This window comes from Mobula birostris, chromosome 14 (genome assembly GCF_030028105.1).
Source record: "Mobula birostris isolate sMobBir1 chromosome 14, sMobBir1.hap1, whole genome shotgun sequence".
In the NCBI taxonomy this organism is placed as follows: domain Eukaryota; kingdom Metazoa; phylum Chordata; class Chondrichthyes; order Myliobatiformes; family Myliobatidae; genus Mobula; species Mobula birostris.
Window position 1 is genome coordinate 18,912,434 of NC_092383.1, and position 16,596 is coordinate 18,929,029.

General features: G+C 38.5%; 1 protein-coding gene across 1 annotated transcript in view; it reads left to right on the forward strand.

Annotated features, from left to right (window-relative positions):
- Positions 1–6,995: 6,995 nt before the first annotated feature.
- Positions 6,996–16,596, forward strand: part of myef2 (myelin expression factor 2) — a 30,335-nt gene continuing 20,734 nt past the window's right edge. Inside the window, exons 1-2 of the mRNA XM_072278173.1 lie at positions 6,996–7,162; positions 10,863–11,068. Coding sequence (XP_072134274.1) covers positions 7,077–7,162; positions 10,863–11,068 — 292 coding nt within the window. The 5' untranslated portion in view covers positions 6,996–7,076. The remainder of the gene's footprint in view (positions 7,163–10,862; positions 11,069–16,596) is intronic.

Consider the following 16,596-nt stretch of genomic DNA (forward strand, 5'->3'; position numbering starts at 1 on the left):
GGCACAGTTATTACCATGCAGCTATCAGGCTCCGGAGCCATCCTGGACAACTTAACTCACCTCAACTCTGAACTGATTCCACAGTGGACTCACTTTCAAGAACTCTACAACTCATGTTCTCAGAATTATCTGTCTATTTATTTATTGTATTTGCCCAACACACACAAAATGCTGGAGGAACTCAGCAGGCCAGGCAGCATCCATGGAAAAGAGAACAGTTGACGTTTCGGTCCGAAAACCTTTTGGCAGTCCTGAGCTACAGTATACAGGTGAATGCTTTATGCAGGGAGATATTGTGCTTATCGTGATTTGGCCTGCTCGATACTTGTTCTGAATTTTGCGATAATAATAATGCTGAGGCTCTCAGTGTTGACATTAAAAAGGAGTGTAATCAGCAGCCACTTCTAGTGACGTCAAATTTATATTTAAATGTAGAAGTCTGGAAATTGCTTTGTTTTACCTGGTTTTGACAGAGAGATATATCACTGAAACATATGAGAGGAAATATTACCACTAGATGCTTACTCAACAAGTTAAAGCTTATCCATTCCAGTTTAAGTGGATTTTAATTGTTGTCAAATAATTGGTGCACAACTTAAGATTAATGGTTTCACACTTGGATTCTTCAGGTTTTAATCACTGGAGATTTTAAAAATATATGTGTTCTTAAATTTCTCACTGTCACTTTTATCTCACAATGCCACTTGTCTCCTGTTTGCTTGGCGTACATGATTTAGTATTGGCATTATTCTAATTTGGACTATGCTTGTCTTGTTAATCATTCTTCAGTCTTGTTGTTTACCCTGTTGACCCATGTCCTGGATCTCTGCAGAGGGAGCCATGTTGAAATGGTTAGAAATTACAGCAACCTTCTGCACAAAAGCCCAGAGTTGTTTATGGACAAATATCTTTTGCAGTATTATCCTGAAATTGTTGACCAAATATTAGTTTATAATGGGAAATGATACTGTAATGTATGTTTAATACAAGGAGATTTTGAGCCTATTTTTGCCGGGGGCGTTCTTAACTGCCTAACCTCTCCTTGGTCGAAAACATCCTGAACTGCAGATATGGGACTTGAACTGCCAGCTCAATCCAAAAATAATGAAATGCCCTTATAGGCCTGGTAATTAGCAAAGCCCAATCCCTGGCTAAAACCTTCATGTCATTTAACAATTTCTAAATATTTTTAAAACTGAAATAATTTTTAAAAGTAATGGAAATTCTTTAGATTTTACTAATTTGGCAATGTAGGTCTGGATTTACTTAGATTTTACAACACAGCAGGTCATCGGGCCTATCACCAGCTCCCAGCAGATCAAAAATCCTTGCATTCTATTCCCCCTCTCCTTTCTTCCATGTACTCCTGCAGATGATTCTCTTATTCATGTCAATCAGCTCCTCTTGAATTCTTTTCTAAAAGAAAGATAATTTAGCCAATTAAGTTACCAGCACATCTTTGGGATGTGGTGGGGGGGGGGGGCGGGGGGAGACAGAGCACCCAACAGAAACCCACAAGTTTATCAAGAGAATATGGAAATATTCTGCAGCTGTGAAAGAGTGACTATATTTGTTGTGCCTTTTGACTTGCTACCATTTAAATCAGTGGTTCTCGATGTGCACCTTATGGTCTCCCAGGAGCCAAGCCCGATTTCGTAGGGGCCACAAATAAAAACACAAGAAACTGGGGGCCACAGGAGTTTCTGACAGAGCCATGAAATATCAACGCTTTAATGAAATATTTTACTAAAATATGTAAATAAAAAGGAAATGAATAAATGTACGGTAATTTAATAGGAACCCTGAATGAAATGAATGGGAAAATATATGCTAGATGATGTAAATGAGGCAGCCAGCCAGTTTAGCCTTTGTGTGTTGTGTGTGTGTGTGTGTGTGTGTGTGTGTGTGGTGTTGGGGTTGCAGCATACCCAGACATCCCACCTCTCCCGGAAGCTCTGGGAGTCTCCCGCATATTAATAGTAGCTCCCTGATGCCCGCAAATTATATACAATATCACGGAAATCAATTTTTTTGAGAGCGAATGAGAGAAAGCAAGAGAGAGCGCGAGAGCGACCATGAGAGAGAACGCGCGCGCGAGAGAGAGCGAGAGCAAGCAAGCAAGCAAGAGAGTGCACGAGAGCGAGAGCAAGCCAGCGAGCAAGAGCGAGAGCAAGTGAGCGTGAATGAAAGCAAGCGAGAGCGCGTGAGCAAGAGAGAAAGCAAGTGAGAGCGTGCCAGCGACCACGAGAGAGAGAGAGTGCGAGCCAGAGCGCGCCATGGCAGAGTGTTCCAAAAAATATATAAAATGTATGTCACCCCAAACTACACTAAAGTGTACCCCTGCCTAATAGGGGTCAAAATAATGACAGTGTTGCTGGCTGCACTGTTTGCAACAGTGACTTTCCTATTGCCCATGATGGGTTAAGACTGTAAAAGACCTGTTGAGGTGAGTTTAACAGGTGTCATTCGTTCATTAGCTTAGCTAACGTTATTTAAACTAGCTGGCCAGCTACTTTATTGCAGACATCCCACCTCTCCCGTAAGTCTCCTGCAAATTGATGGTGCTACCTCCCTGAAATGAGTTTTTGCAGGGTGGGATGTCTGCATACCAATCATTATCTCATTATCTCTGCTCCGGCTTGACCATGCACTAATCACCATTCACACCCTGTAGGGCAGCCCTCGGAGACCCCCTCCACATCTGCCCCCAAATCAGAAATTGCAGATTGGATGGTGGGGGGGGAGAGTTGTCTGCAGCAAGGCCAATCAGCAAGTATACAGCAGGAGGCTGGTTCTGTTCGCCTCCACTGACCTGTGCATGTTATAATACTTTAAAACATGACATGAAGTCTGTCGTTACCGCAGTAGTGTCATCTACCAGAGACGACTAAGCTCCACAGTGGTGAGACCTTGTGAAATCTACCACAGCATCACTAGCTAACACTACAACTTCCAGTAAATCCCTGATACCGCATCATGTTTGAAAGAAGGTTCAATTCCTTTTCTTGGTGATTACATGCACTTTATTGACACATCAAATTTGCATATATACAGTAATGGTATTTTTCTGAAATGTCTAAAAATTAAATTATTAAAAAAGTACTGCCTAAAAAGCTGGTTTTATCTTTACATGTATATTTAATACTGATACTTCTTCATGTGAGATTATACCTATTATAATTCTTTGATGCTCACTATGACCCTATTCATACAATTGTTGTTACTGGTTATATACGTATATAGACACACCCACACATACACATATATATTAATTTTTCTTTATTTTTTTCTATACATATGATTACTCCTGGCTACTGTGGCAAAGAAAGAATGTTGACAATATTCCATCAAGTATCTTGCCCATGATTTTGTTCCAGCCCCACAGGACAAAAGGATGCCACTGTGTCTAATTTGCATGTATAAATTTTCAAATGAACGTATGCAGCCATGTCAGCTGAGGAAACACTTGGAGACAGCACATAAGTACAAGAAAGACAAGACAATACATTACTTCAAAAAAAAACTATGTAATAATATTCAATCAAGGCCAAAAGTAAAGCAAATGTTTAGTGAAAAAGCAGCTGAGATAGACAAAGGTTTACTTGCATCCTATGAGATTTCAAACTTAATTGCAAAAGCTGGCAATCCACATATGATAGGTGAATCATTGATCTTGCCTGCATCTTAGAAACATAGAAACATAGAAAATAGGTGCAGGAGTACGCCATTCGGCCCTTCGAGCCTGCACCACCATTCAGTATGATCATGGCTGATCATCCAACTCAGAACCCTATACCAGCCTTCCCTCCATACCCCCTGATCCATTTAGCCACAAGGGCCATATCTAACTCCCTCATGATCAACCTTTTCTAATAGTTTTCAAATCCTGTATTCATTCCAGGAAATTAATCTCAATTAATTATAATTGCACTTTTTATAAACTCAAATAAATGGCTCTTTATTCTGCACAATATTTGTGCAATCACAGGATTATACAACCACACATTCACTTCAAATTTTGATGTTCCAAATGCACATTCTGTTTGCCCCTTAAATTGCTGCTCCCCATTTAAGAAATACAGACTTGAATAAAATGGTTCAGAAAATCACCATCTGGCTGGACCAAAAAAACTCATTCTGTTTGCGGTGGCCATAAGTATCCTTCATTCTCTACAGAAATATATAACCTTAAACCTTACACGTTTCTTGTTCAACTTCCAAGTGTATTGACAACTTTGTCACTAAAGCATAGATCAACCAATCAGCTGCCTCTATCATTTCCATCCCTTTCCAGAGCCCATCAGGCAAAATCTGTTGAAACTCCATTATGCTGAACTTATTCTAGATCCTCCATTTCCCCTGCACACTGAGCAATCCTTACCCAAGAGACCTATTTAATGCTTTCTTGATCCCAACTGCCACCCATCTTTTACCCTTATTTTCAAGATTTTCTGTCATGAGTCTTTTCCTCCAAATTCAGTAGTAGTCAACATCCCACCTCCAAAAAGAAGGTACCTTCAGTCATTTCAAATACTGCCAATCTCTCATTTCTCCACAAAACGCCTGTACCTGTGCCCCACTTTCGTACCAATTAAGTTAGGTTTTCACCTCAGACATTACTGAAGTGGTACTACCTAACCACAAATGACATACAAAGGTATACCATCTTGTCTTGACCACCTCTCCTTAATTTTGTCATAATTAACAAATCACCTTTTATCAATCCCTGGGTAGGATTCCACTAATCTGATCCCCTTGTAATCAAGGAAATCATCTGTACAGGTTTATCCATTTTTGTAAGGATCTCTGACCAGCAACATTCTGGCTTTTATTTACATGCTGCTCCTCAGCAATGAGTGAAAATACCATATCAGTTCCTATATATTGCTGACAACACTTCATCTTTGGTTCATCAATCTTCACTCCACTCATTCAAGTAGAACTGCCATAAGTGGAAATATAGAACCTTTCTGCAATTAAACTAGGATGACTAAATCTATCTTTGGTCCATACCTTAACTCTGAATCTTGGCCACGTCTCCATTTCCCAACATTCATATCGTAATTTCTGCTGCTAATGAATTAGAGTGCATATGAAACTATTCAAACTATCCCCTGAACAACTCATCAAGGCACATTGATGAAATGTCAGATGACGTTGAAAAACAACTAGTTGCACAAGTGCAAGTTAAGAAGGTTGCCCTGCAAGTTGATAAAAGGACACATTATGTGATCATGAAGCTCTTCTGATGACATATGGTCAGGCCAGTGATGACATGCTTTTCACCCAAAATCTTAAGACAGATACCTAAGGCGAAACTATTTTTGAAGAAGTCAGGAGATGTTTCCTGGAAAACAATATTCAGCTGGAAAATACAATCGCTTGTGAAACTGATGGTGTTGCAGATAATACAAAGGATCCATTGCTCATTTAAAAATTGCTGTGCCTGATGTTTTTTGTATGCACCGTGTCATCCACTGTCAGCGTTTAGATGCATTTAGTTTGCATGATACCCTTGTTCCTGTAATAATGGCTGTCAACTTCATCAAATCAAATGCACTTCAACATCGTCTCTTTCGACAACTTTGTGAGGAATATGAAGAAGATTTTGAACAACGACCAAAGCATACAGAGGTCTGATGGTTATCAAAAGGTAATTGTTTTCATTGCTTTGTTGCACTTGGGATAGTGTTGTCGCATCACCAAATGATAAGCACCTTGGAAAACAAATTGTCACTGCTAAGTCTGAAATATTTCACCAGGCAGATATGTTTGAAAAACAGAATTTATTAAACAAACAGTTACAAGGGGAATGCTGATCTCATACCTTGCAGAGGCCACTACTGCTTTCCTTGGAAAACTCAGTTTTCAGCAGAAATATTGGGCAATTTCCTTCACTGGTGACTCTTAAAATAGAATTGCAGGATAAGATCTGATTGTATATCTTGATTATTTTGAAACAACTGCACACTGATATGGAATTTCAGTTCAGAGACCTGCTGGAGATGCATATTCCGGTTTGGGTAGTAGATCCATTTGGGGTGAACGTGAATGATGTTGACACCACATTACAAGAATGCCTTATTTAGCTGCAGAGTGATGTAACAGCTCAAACAAAATTCAAATGCAGTAAGCAAAATTTCTGGACAATTAGTGCTATTCAATATAGGTTTCCATAGCTCTGGGAGAAAGCAGAGTTGTTTTAATTGGATTTCCAGCCTCTTAGCAAGTTGAATGTGATTTTAGTCAAGCTCTTCACCTGCTATCAGAAGCTTGTAACCATCTTGATGTTGTGAAGAGACGATTTTCAATTATTTTTAACCAAGTTACAACCAGATATTCAAAAATCCGCTAGTTTGCATCAGTCACAAGGATCTCATTAAATACCCAAAGTCAGAATATTGTGCTTTTTTATTGCTGGTTTGGGAATGTACAACTAGTTTCTGCTTGCAAACTTCTGCTGCTGCTTGTGCAATGGGGGAGAGGAGGGAGCTTCAGGACTCTGATGCTTCTATCATTGATTCTATGGGGTCTTGTTTTGTGGATGTCTGCAAAGAGTAAGAATTTCAAGGTGTATACATTAAGTTGAACAATTGAATCCATGGTAGTGCAAGAGGTGGCCTGTTAAGTTTTCTGAATCTTGCACTGATTGATTGTTGTCATTCCTGTAGTTCAAAAATAAATTATTATCTGTAAAGCAGTCTTGGAAGGGAGATGCACAGACACCTGTTTCCAAGTCATTGTTTGTGATTTACCATGCGTAAATGCCACCACAGCTCAGAACCCAGTACTTTTGCGTATGATTATATCAAGATTTTAGTATACTGACATGATTTTAGTTTACTTTAGTAAAGTAAAAAATGGAAGTGCCGTGTGTGAAGAACATGCACAGAAGCCCACGGTGAACCAGAGCACTGACTGAGCTGAAAAAGCAGACACGTTGCGAGCGGGGCAAGTCTCGCGATATTGCGTGCACCGGTGGAGGGCGGGATTTGCGCATCGCTTCGCGGAGTGCTCGGGGCTGGACTGGACGGCGTGTCGTTTCGGAGAGTTTTCGGCTCCGTCCGGAGGAAAACATGATGGAGGAGATCAAAGAAGACCCGCAGGAGATCCAGCACGTCGAAGATACCCAGCATGAAGAGAGCGAGACGCCAGATAAAACGTAATGAAGTCCCAGCTGAGGTGTTTCAATGGCGACGCGCGGCCTGCAGACGAGCCCCCACTCCCCCCAACCTCTGACCGAAGGTGTCCATCCTTTTGTGCTGAAATGGGGCACGCCTTCGCTCATCCCTCCCCATCGGAACTGTTTTGTTGGAGGCCCAAAGTTCACTGCTGGCTTAACAGCCGACGTTTTCACCTTTTGCTCTTTGCGATTTGATAATTCACTCTGTCGTATGTTCTTGATACAAATTCTGTTGCAATATGCTGTCAAAAAACCCTTAGATCTTGACTCCACGATTTTTCTTTCATGAGCCCCGTTACAGCCAAACCGTATTTGCATTTTTCTAAACACGAAAAATTCTGTAAATGCTGGAAATTCAAAGTAACATACACGCACACGAAATGCTGGAGGAACTCAGCAGGTCAGTCAGCATCTATGGAGTGGAATAAAGCTGTTGATGCTTCGGGCCGAGACTTCTCTTTGAAGAAGAAACGTCTGATTAACTCCAGCATTTTGTGTGTGTTGCATTGGCGTTTTTCTTCTGTTATTGTTTTGCCTCCAGATAGCGTATTTAAACGTGAATGAAATAGAAAATGCTGGACACCTTGCTCCTGATTGTTCAGGGTGCCCTTGTTTTTGCAGTGTTATTTATTGAGAGATTCAACGTTTAAAAAAGACTCCCAAGACTTGGATTTTGGCAATGTTAAAGGCTGGTTAATTATGGGAATACTCATCGTGTATCGAACAATACACACCCATGATCCCACTTTTTGTTTTTTTTGATTTTTGGTCAATTATTTTAATCTCACGTTTGTTACTGAGGAATATCGCAGTAATTATGCCACTAAATGGCTGACAAAGTTGCCCACTTATAATTGTGTAAGCTGTTTACAATTGGAAAAACAGTATTCAATCTGTGTTTGCTTGAGTACATCACAACAGTAAAGGGAATATGCTTAGTTGTAGTGTATGGAAGAGATACAATTTATTACCAAAGTGTAAGGGCAGTTTGCAAAACACCAGAAAGCTAAATGCTGTGTCTGCATTTATTTACTCTCCAGTGATGAATGTGACTTTTAGGTATTTTTCAATTAGCAAATGCAATCCTGAGAACTTGAAAATACAATTTTAATGAAGTAACACCCAGCAAATTTCTGTATTATTCAAGAAATATTCTGCTTTTCATCTGCAGAATTTGAATTTCAGCGCCTTAATAGACCACGGTTGATTTGATTGTAATCTCGAGTTGATATTCCAGCCTAACGTTGTTAATATTCTGCCGACCCGCTAATCAAGAATCTACCTGTCTCTGTCTTAAAAATATTCACTGTTTTGAGGATGAATTTCAGAGACTTGGGCCCTTTGGAAGGACAATGAGTTCTCGTCTGTTTTAAATGGGCAACCATTTATTTTTAAACAGCAACCCCTATTTGTAGATTCTCCTCAAAGAGAAAATGTCCTCATCACATCCACCCTGTGAAGACTTCTCAGGATTTTATGTAGGAATCTTTTGCTCTTTCAGTTGATATAAGCATTGCTTATCCAACATTTTTCTTAGTGATCTTTCATCCATAGCGGGTATTGTTGAAGTTCTCTCGAGTTGTTTCAAACATGTTAACATCTTTCTTAAGTGAGACTAATACTGTATACTAATTTAGATATTACATAAATGCTCTTTCTAAGTTAAGCATACGACTTAAAATCTCCCAGCTATAACAATGTTGATTTTTTTTAATGCAAACACGAGGAAATCTTTAGATGCTGGAAATTCAAGCAACACACACAAAATGCTGGTGGAGGCCAGACAGCATCCATAGGAATAAGTACAGTCGACATTTCGGGCCGAGACGAAGGGTCTTGGCCTGAAACGTCAACTGTACTTCTTCCTATGGATCCTGTCTGGCCTGCTGCGTTGTTTGGTTGCGATATTCTGATTACCAGCCTTTAAATAGTTTTAAAAATATATATTCCTCCTGCCAAAAAAGAATATTTTCTAATAGTGTCTTCCATTTGTCAAATCTTTGCTCACTCACTAAACCCTTCTTACATTCTCTTGACAACTTACTTTTTTGTGTATCTTTAACTTAGCTTGGTTTTTTCATTATGAAAAGTTGAGGCCCCAGCAGTGGTCCCTGGGGAATAATATTCATTCCAACTTGCTAATGGGAAACAAAAAAATATGTTATCAATCAACCTTATAACTCGGCCATTTTGTTACTCTCTGCCCGATGACTGTTTATTATCCCTAAGAAATTTTAGATGAGCACCTTGTCAAACGGTTTTTGGAAATGTGATGAATCCACCAGTTCTTTGTTATCGGCAGTATGTTGTTTTTGCAAAAGATCTGCAATGAGTTGTTCAATCATGATTTTACTTGCACAAAACTATGCTGACCTTGCTTGATTTACTGGAATTTTTGAAAGTGCAATGTAAGAGTTTATAATATTTTCTCAGTGACAGATGTTTGGCTCAGATTAAGTGACAGCTGATTTTCTCCTGAACTTCCAAGTCCAGTAATCCTTTATAACCAAGTATATCACATGCTTATAAAATATTCACATTTTTTTGGTCTAATAAAAGGCAAAATGCTTGTGGACCAGTCATTTTGCTAATTGTTGGTCAGTGATGTAATAAAACTGCTTACGCCATGTGTAACAAGAAGTTTAATTTAGAGGCTACACCCAGGTTGGAGGAGCACCACCTTGTATTCCGTCTGGGTAGCCTCCAACCTGATGGCATGAACATTGATTTCTCGAACCTTTGATAATTCCTCCCCTCCTTCATCATTCCCCTATTCCTGTTTCCCTCTCTCACCTTATCTCCCATCTCTTCCCCCTTTCCATGGTCTTCTCTCCTCTCCTATCAGGCTCCCCCTTCTACATTCCTTTATCTCTTTAACCAATCAACTTCCCAACTCTTTACTTCACCCCTCCCCCTATCCTGGTTTTACCTAACACCTATCACCTTGTACTTCTTCCTTCCCTTCTCCCACCTTTTGAGTTCTCATCTTTTTTCCCCCCAGTCCCGATGAAGGGTCTTGGCCCAAAATGTCGACTGTTACTCTTTTCCATTAATGTTGTCTGGCCTGTTGAGTTCCTCCAGCATTTTGTGTGTGATGCTTTCTTTAGTTTAGTTCTGTTTTTTTCTCCTATTGGCTGTGTTCTTATCCTGTGCCTCGTCAATGGCAGAATGAACAGTGTGGAATTAGGCTTGCTATTTCCTTTATCTGAGATAGTCTAGTCTAGTATTTTAAGACCACAAGGACTCTGGAGACCTGTCAGCCCAAAGTTCTGCAACTTGCTTGGTATTGTTTCCCAATTTGCTTGGTATTGAAAATCTGGGTGCAAGCAGGGGGTAATTAAATGAAAACAAGATGTGCTTGAAAATTCAGAAGGTTAGGCAGCATCTGTGAAAGGGGAACCTGTTACCTTTGCTGGTCCAGGACCCTTTGACAGAATTAAGAATAGGAGTAAAAGAATCATTGATTACAGGTAGTTATAAATGCACAGCCATTTGGCTTCTGGAAAATGGATACTCGTGTATAGACATTTTTGAAGCAAAGTTTAACATAAAACTCTCTTGTTACCTCACTTAATTCCCATTAAAACTTGTTCATTATTGGGTTGATAATTTGAAGAAAGGTGACTTTTGACAACATTTGAGTATCTTGTGTGCTGATGCATTTTTCTTTAACATGTAGTGAAGAAGATGAGTCTTCAAAAGAGGAAACATCAAGTTTGAAGGACAAGCCTGTAATAAATAAGAAGTCCAACAGATTTCATCCATACTCAAAAGATAAGACGACAAATGGTGACAAGAAAGCTTATAACCGTAACCGAGTTTTTATTAGCAACATTCCTTATGATAAAAAGTGGCAAGTGATTAAAGACCTCATGCGAGATAAAGGTAACTTATGGATAAATTTTCATATGAATAACTATGTATTTCAGTTATTAATATCTTAAAGACATTGGGGTTCTGCTTGTTTTAGTTTACTGATTACTAATAACTGCAAACTACTTGAAAAGCTAAAATTAAAGTAATATACACTATATAGATGTTAATAAACAGTGGTAGTGAAACCATAGAATTAGGCCATGTAACATAGCAGTTTCAAAGGCAACTTCACAAAACATCAGAAAACTGATCTTTTCCTCTGAAACAGGTGATTTTTTTGTAGTTAGTTGTAGCAGTAAGATCTAATGTACATAAAATAGAAATTGTTGTCCTATAGTGGGGAGAAATGAGAAAAGCTGTTTTAAGAGCTCCATATGCTTGCTTTATGTGCATTGATTGTTCGGATATCCTGTACTGCACAAGCAGGAATACATTGACTCTTTATGAGCTGTATTCTTAATATAGTCCAACCTAAAGTTTGTCACTGATTCTTTGATACTTAGACTCAGAAACCTAGACTTCAGTAAACAGCTATTCTTGCCTGATATCAACAAAGGCTGCAGCATAAGACATTTGTGTGTCTGGTGGAATTGAAAAGTAAGCTCCTTGAGCTTTTGTAATTCAAGTTGATTTTTGAGATAATTATTGAAATGTCAGCTAATTTGGAAATTGAAGCTAAGATCATTGTAATTATATCCAAGGGATTGAAGTTGTAGCTTCAACCTCAGTTTATGCTGTGAAGTTTCTAAAAGACAGCTTTTTTTTGAGTGGGAATGTGGCAGGGGACATTGGCGTATAGATTACATTAGAAGTTCAAAGAAAAATAGTAGCAAAAGAAGTCCTAACATCTTTTTCTGGAGTAGTAATCAAAATTGACACATTACTGTTGATTAAATTTTGGATAGGCTTGATACGTTATGGTAGAGAAGTTTGCTAATAGAGGCTATAATATTTCTCAGTTGCTTTTGCCCTCTCTCAGAGAAGTTAGCATTTTGCAGGTAGTCAGAATGCTGAGACCTAGGATATTTTAACTCTTATTTCTATTTTTCAGACCATTAGTTTCTCAAATTTAGGCTCTTTCTCATATTTTTCAACAAGCAACTGTGTGTAATTTGGATTTAAATATTCTTAATGAAATGAAAATTAGATTCAAGTGAAATTATTAAAATCCTTCCTGATTACTTGTATAATGGATCTGATGGATTGGATGAGATCAGTTCTTAGTCATTGACACTGTTAAGTATGACCTCTTTAAAGTGAACTATATATAAGGTAGCAGAACATTACAGATTTGATAGTCACAGAAGCCCCAAAATGTAACTTCGCTCATGAGAATGAAATTAGACATGTATGTCTGCTACACCACATATTTTCCAAAATTCTATCTAGCTAAGTTTTGAAGTGCAGTTATCATTGGAATAATAAACATGCAAAAAATTAGCAGTAATGGAAATGGAAAATATGGGTAGCATACAGTTGTTCCAGCAGCTTGGTTTAGGGTAAAAGCAGTAATTATATCCCCCTCTCATTCTACCACATGAATTTTGTTTTCAATTATTTTTCAGTTCTATGGAATTTAATGCTAATTTGTGCAATTTGGAATTTGGGTACAATTTTGGTCAACCACTTGCACTTCCTCCAAGGCTGTTATATTCATAAACATGAGAAAATCTGCAGATGCTGGAGATCCAAAGCAACACATACAAATCAGTCCTGATGAAGGGTCTCGGCCTGATCCTTCGACTGTTTATTGTTTTCCATAGATGCTGCCTGGACTGCTGAGTTTCTCCAGCATTTAAGTTGTGGTGCATAGCACCAGTATAGCTTTAGCATTATTTCTGTCCCTTTGAATTTATGTTTAATGGTCAGTGTTTTATTAGAGACAAAGTCTTCTCATCCCATCACTATAAACTGACTATGACAGTTATGATCCTATTGAAAAGTGGAGGGGGAAACTTGGGTGACCTATTCTGGTTCTTCTTATAGTCAGGTTAGGCAGAGTTGACCGTTGGTGTAGCTTTTAATGTCCCAGGTGACGTCTCACAGACCTAAGCACAACTGCACAAACTTCTACAGGCTTCCCAGCTCACAGACTGAGAAATCTGTATGCTGAGTCTTGATATTGCACTGAAACAACCTCTACAGTGCTGTTTGGTGTGCCTATAACTGGTTCTTCATGGTGATGGCTTCCAGTGAAATAGAATGGTTTTTGGGGGTAAGTGGCTGACTCTGGCCATCTTGGGAACAGAAGATTTACAGAAAAATCCTAGTCATTTTCTTAATTCCACCTTCATTATCTGCAATATGTGAGATTTTTGACATAGTAAGATTTAATTTTTAGAGCTTTCATCAGCTAGGGTAATAAGTTCCACACATCATTCTAACCTTCAGTGAAGCTTTGCCAATTTGATTGTTTATGATTTCATCAACTTTAGCAGACTGTCTCTCATGAAAGAGGTTAGCAAAATGATTTTTGGGTGGAGGGGTATGGATGGTGCTGCTAGCTACCATCCGAATCAGATTTAATATCGCATATATAGTGAAATATGTTGTTTGTGACAGCAGTACATTGCATTACAGAATTAAAAAATCTAAAAATTACAAGAAATATATATTAAATAGATAATGCAAAAAGAGCAAAACAAAGGAGAAAAAGTGAGGTAGTGTATATGGGTTTATTGTCCATTTGTAAATTCGATGGTAGTGGGGAAGTTGTTGTTCCTAAAATTTGGAGTGTTTGTTTTCAGGGTCTTGTTTGTCCAACTTGATGGTAGCGATGAGAAGAGGGCATGTTCTGGGTGATGGGGGTCCTTAGTGACAATACTGCCATTTTGAGGCATTGCCTTTTGATGATGTCCTCGCTGCTGGGGAGGTTAGTGCCTGTGATATAACTGGGTGAGTTTGCAACTCACCACATCCTTTTCCGATTCTGTAGAGCGGCCACTATAATAATGATGCAACAAATTGGAATGTTCTCCACAGTACACCTGTAGAAATTTATTATGAGAGTCCTTGGAGACATCCCAAGTTTCCTCCAACTCCTAATGAAATATAGCCTCTATCGTGCTGACTTCGTAATTGCTTCAATATGTTGGGCACAGAATGGATCTTCAGAGATGTTGACACCCAGGAACTTGAAACTACTCACCCATTCCAATGTTGATCTGTCGATGAGGACCAATGTGTTTCCCTTGACTCCCCTCTTGAAGTCCACAATTAATGTCTTGGTCTTACTGCTGTTGAGTGCAAAGTCATTATTTTGACATGACTCAACCAATTGAGTTATCTCACTCCTGTAAGGCTCTTTGACACCATCTGAAATTCTGCCAACTATGAATGTGTCATTGGCAAATTTGTGGATAGCATTTGAGCTGTACCAATCCACAAAGTTATGGGTGTAGAGAGAGCAGAGCAGTGGGCTAAGCAGACGTCCTTGAGTTGCACTGGTGTTAATTGTCAGCGAGGAGATGTCATATTTAGTCTGCACTAACTGGTTTCTCAAAGAGAAAGTCAAGGATCTAGTTGCAGATAGAGATACAGAGGCCCAAGTTTTGGAGCTTGTTGATTAGTAGTGAGGGTATGATGGTGTTGAATGCTGAACTATAATTGGTAAACAGTAGCCTGACATGGGTGCTGCTATTGTCCTGGTGATTCAGGGCCAAGTGGAGAGTCAGTGAGATTGCATCTGCTGTAGGTCTATTGTGGCAATAGGCAAATTGCCGATCTCTGTTTAAGTTATTTCTTGTAAAATTCCACAATGGAATTTGTCTCGGTTTTTCCAAATTTTGGTGCTGTAATTTGCTCATAGTTTCCTTCAAGCTTCTGTTCCCACTTCACTATTGAGTGTTCAAGTTGTAGTTATTAAGTGTTCAAGTTGTGGTATGCTTGTCTACTGTAAATATTTCTGAAAAACTCTTCACACATTTCTTTATTTTCATTTTCCAATACCTCCTTTGGAATCCACTTTGCTTCAGATATGATAGCCATGTTTAAGAGGCATTTAGTCAGATACATAAATGGGCAGGGAATTGAGGGATATACAGTGTCCTGAAAAAGTATTCAGCCCCCACAACCATTTTCACATTTTACTGTCTCATTTTCTAAATTTAAAATATATTAAATTAGGGTTTTTGAACTAATCTACAAAACATTGTTCATCATGCCTAATCAAAAGAAAAATTCCAAAATCTGTCAATGCTTTACTAAAAATTAAAAACTAAAATTGTGAGGCTGAAAAAGTGTTAATCCCTTTTGTAACTACTACTGTAAATAAGACGAGGAACGGAAAGGCAGCAGATCCTGATGAATTAGTAATAGAACAAATTATCGCCCTTGAAGATTATGGAATTGAAAAACTTACTGATTTAATCAATGACATTTATGAGACTGGAATAATACCAGAAGGGATGAAAAAAATCAGTATTTATCACTCTTCCTAAGAAACCTGGAGCAATAGAATGTGAATTACATAGGACCATAAGTTTAATGAGTTATATCACCAAGATACTTCTAGGAATTTTGATGACAAGAGCTAAAAGTAAGATACAAGCTGAAATAGGTAAAGAACAATGAGGTTTTGTGAAAGACAAAGGTACAAGAAATGCAATATTGATGTTAAAGATACTATCAGAACGAGCTATTCAAGTGCAAAAAGATTTGTTTGTTTTATCGACTACACAAAAGCATTTGATAAAGTGAAGCACAATAGGTTATTAGAAATATTACAGAAAACTTTAGATCCAGATTCAAGAGGCCTCCGCCTAATCAGAAATCTGTACTGGGAGCAAACTGGCGCTGTAAGGATAGATGGAGATGTGAGTCAGTTTACGAAAATCAAGTGTGGCATTAGATGAAGTTGTGTTTTCTCCCCTGATTTATTTAATGTGTACAGTGAAACTATTACAAAAAATAAAGAGACATCTTGGGAATCAAAGTTGGCAGTGAAAACATCAATAGTTTCAGATATGTAGATGATACTGTTAATTGCAAGTACTGAGGAAGAACTACAAAACTTAATTGATATAGTTGTTGAAGAAAATGCAAAAATGGGTCGGTCTATCAATTGCAAAAAGACAGAATGTATGGTGATATCCAGAAAGAAGGAGAATCCTATCTGCAGGCTGAGAATAAATGGGGAAGATATAAAACAAGTACAGAACTTTTGCTACTTAGGAAGCTGGGTGACATCAGATGGCAGGTGTGACATGGACATCAAAAGAAGAATAGGGATGGCAAAAGACACCTTTATGAGAATGAAGTGTATGCTGACCAACACTAAACTAGGCATGACATCCCGCCTCAGAGTACTGAAATGTTACGTTTATCCAGTTATGTGGCTCAGAATGTTGGACAATATCTAGTAGCATGAGGAAACGAATTGTAGCAGCAGTGGTTTTTGAGGAGGATGCAAAGAATAGTATGGACGAAACGAATATCTAATGACGATGTCATGACAGAGCAAACACTAAAAGAGAAATATATGAGATCATGAAAAGGCAACATAACTTCATTGGACATGTGATTAGGAAAGAGGAGTT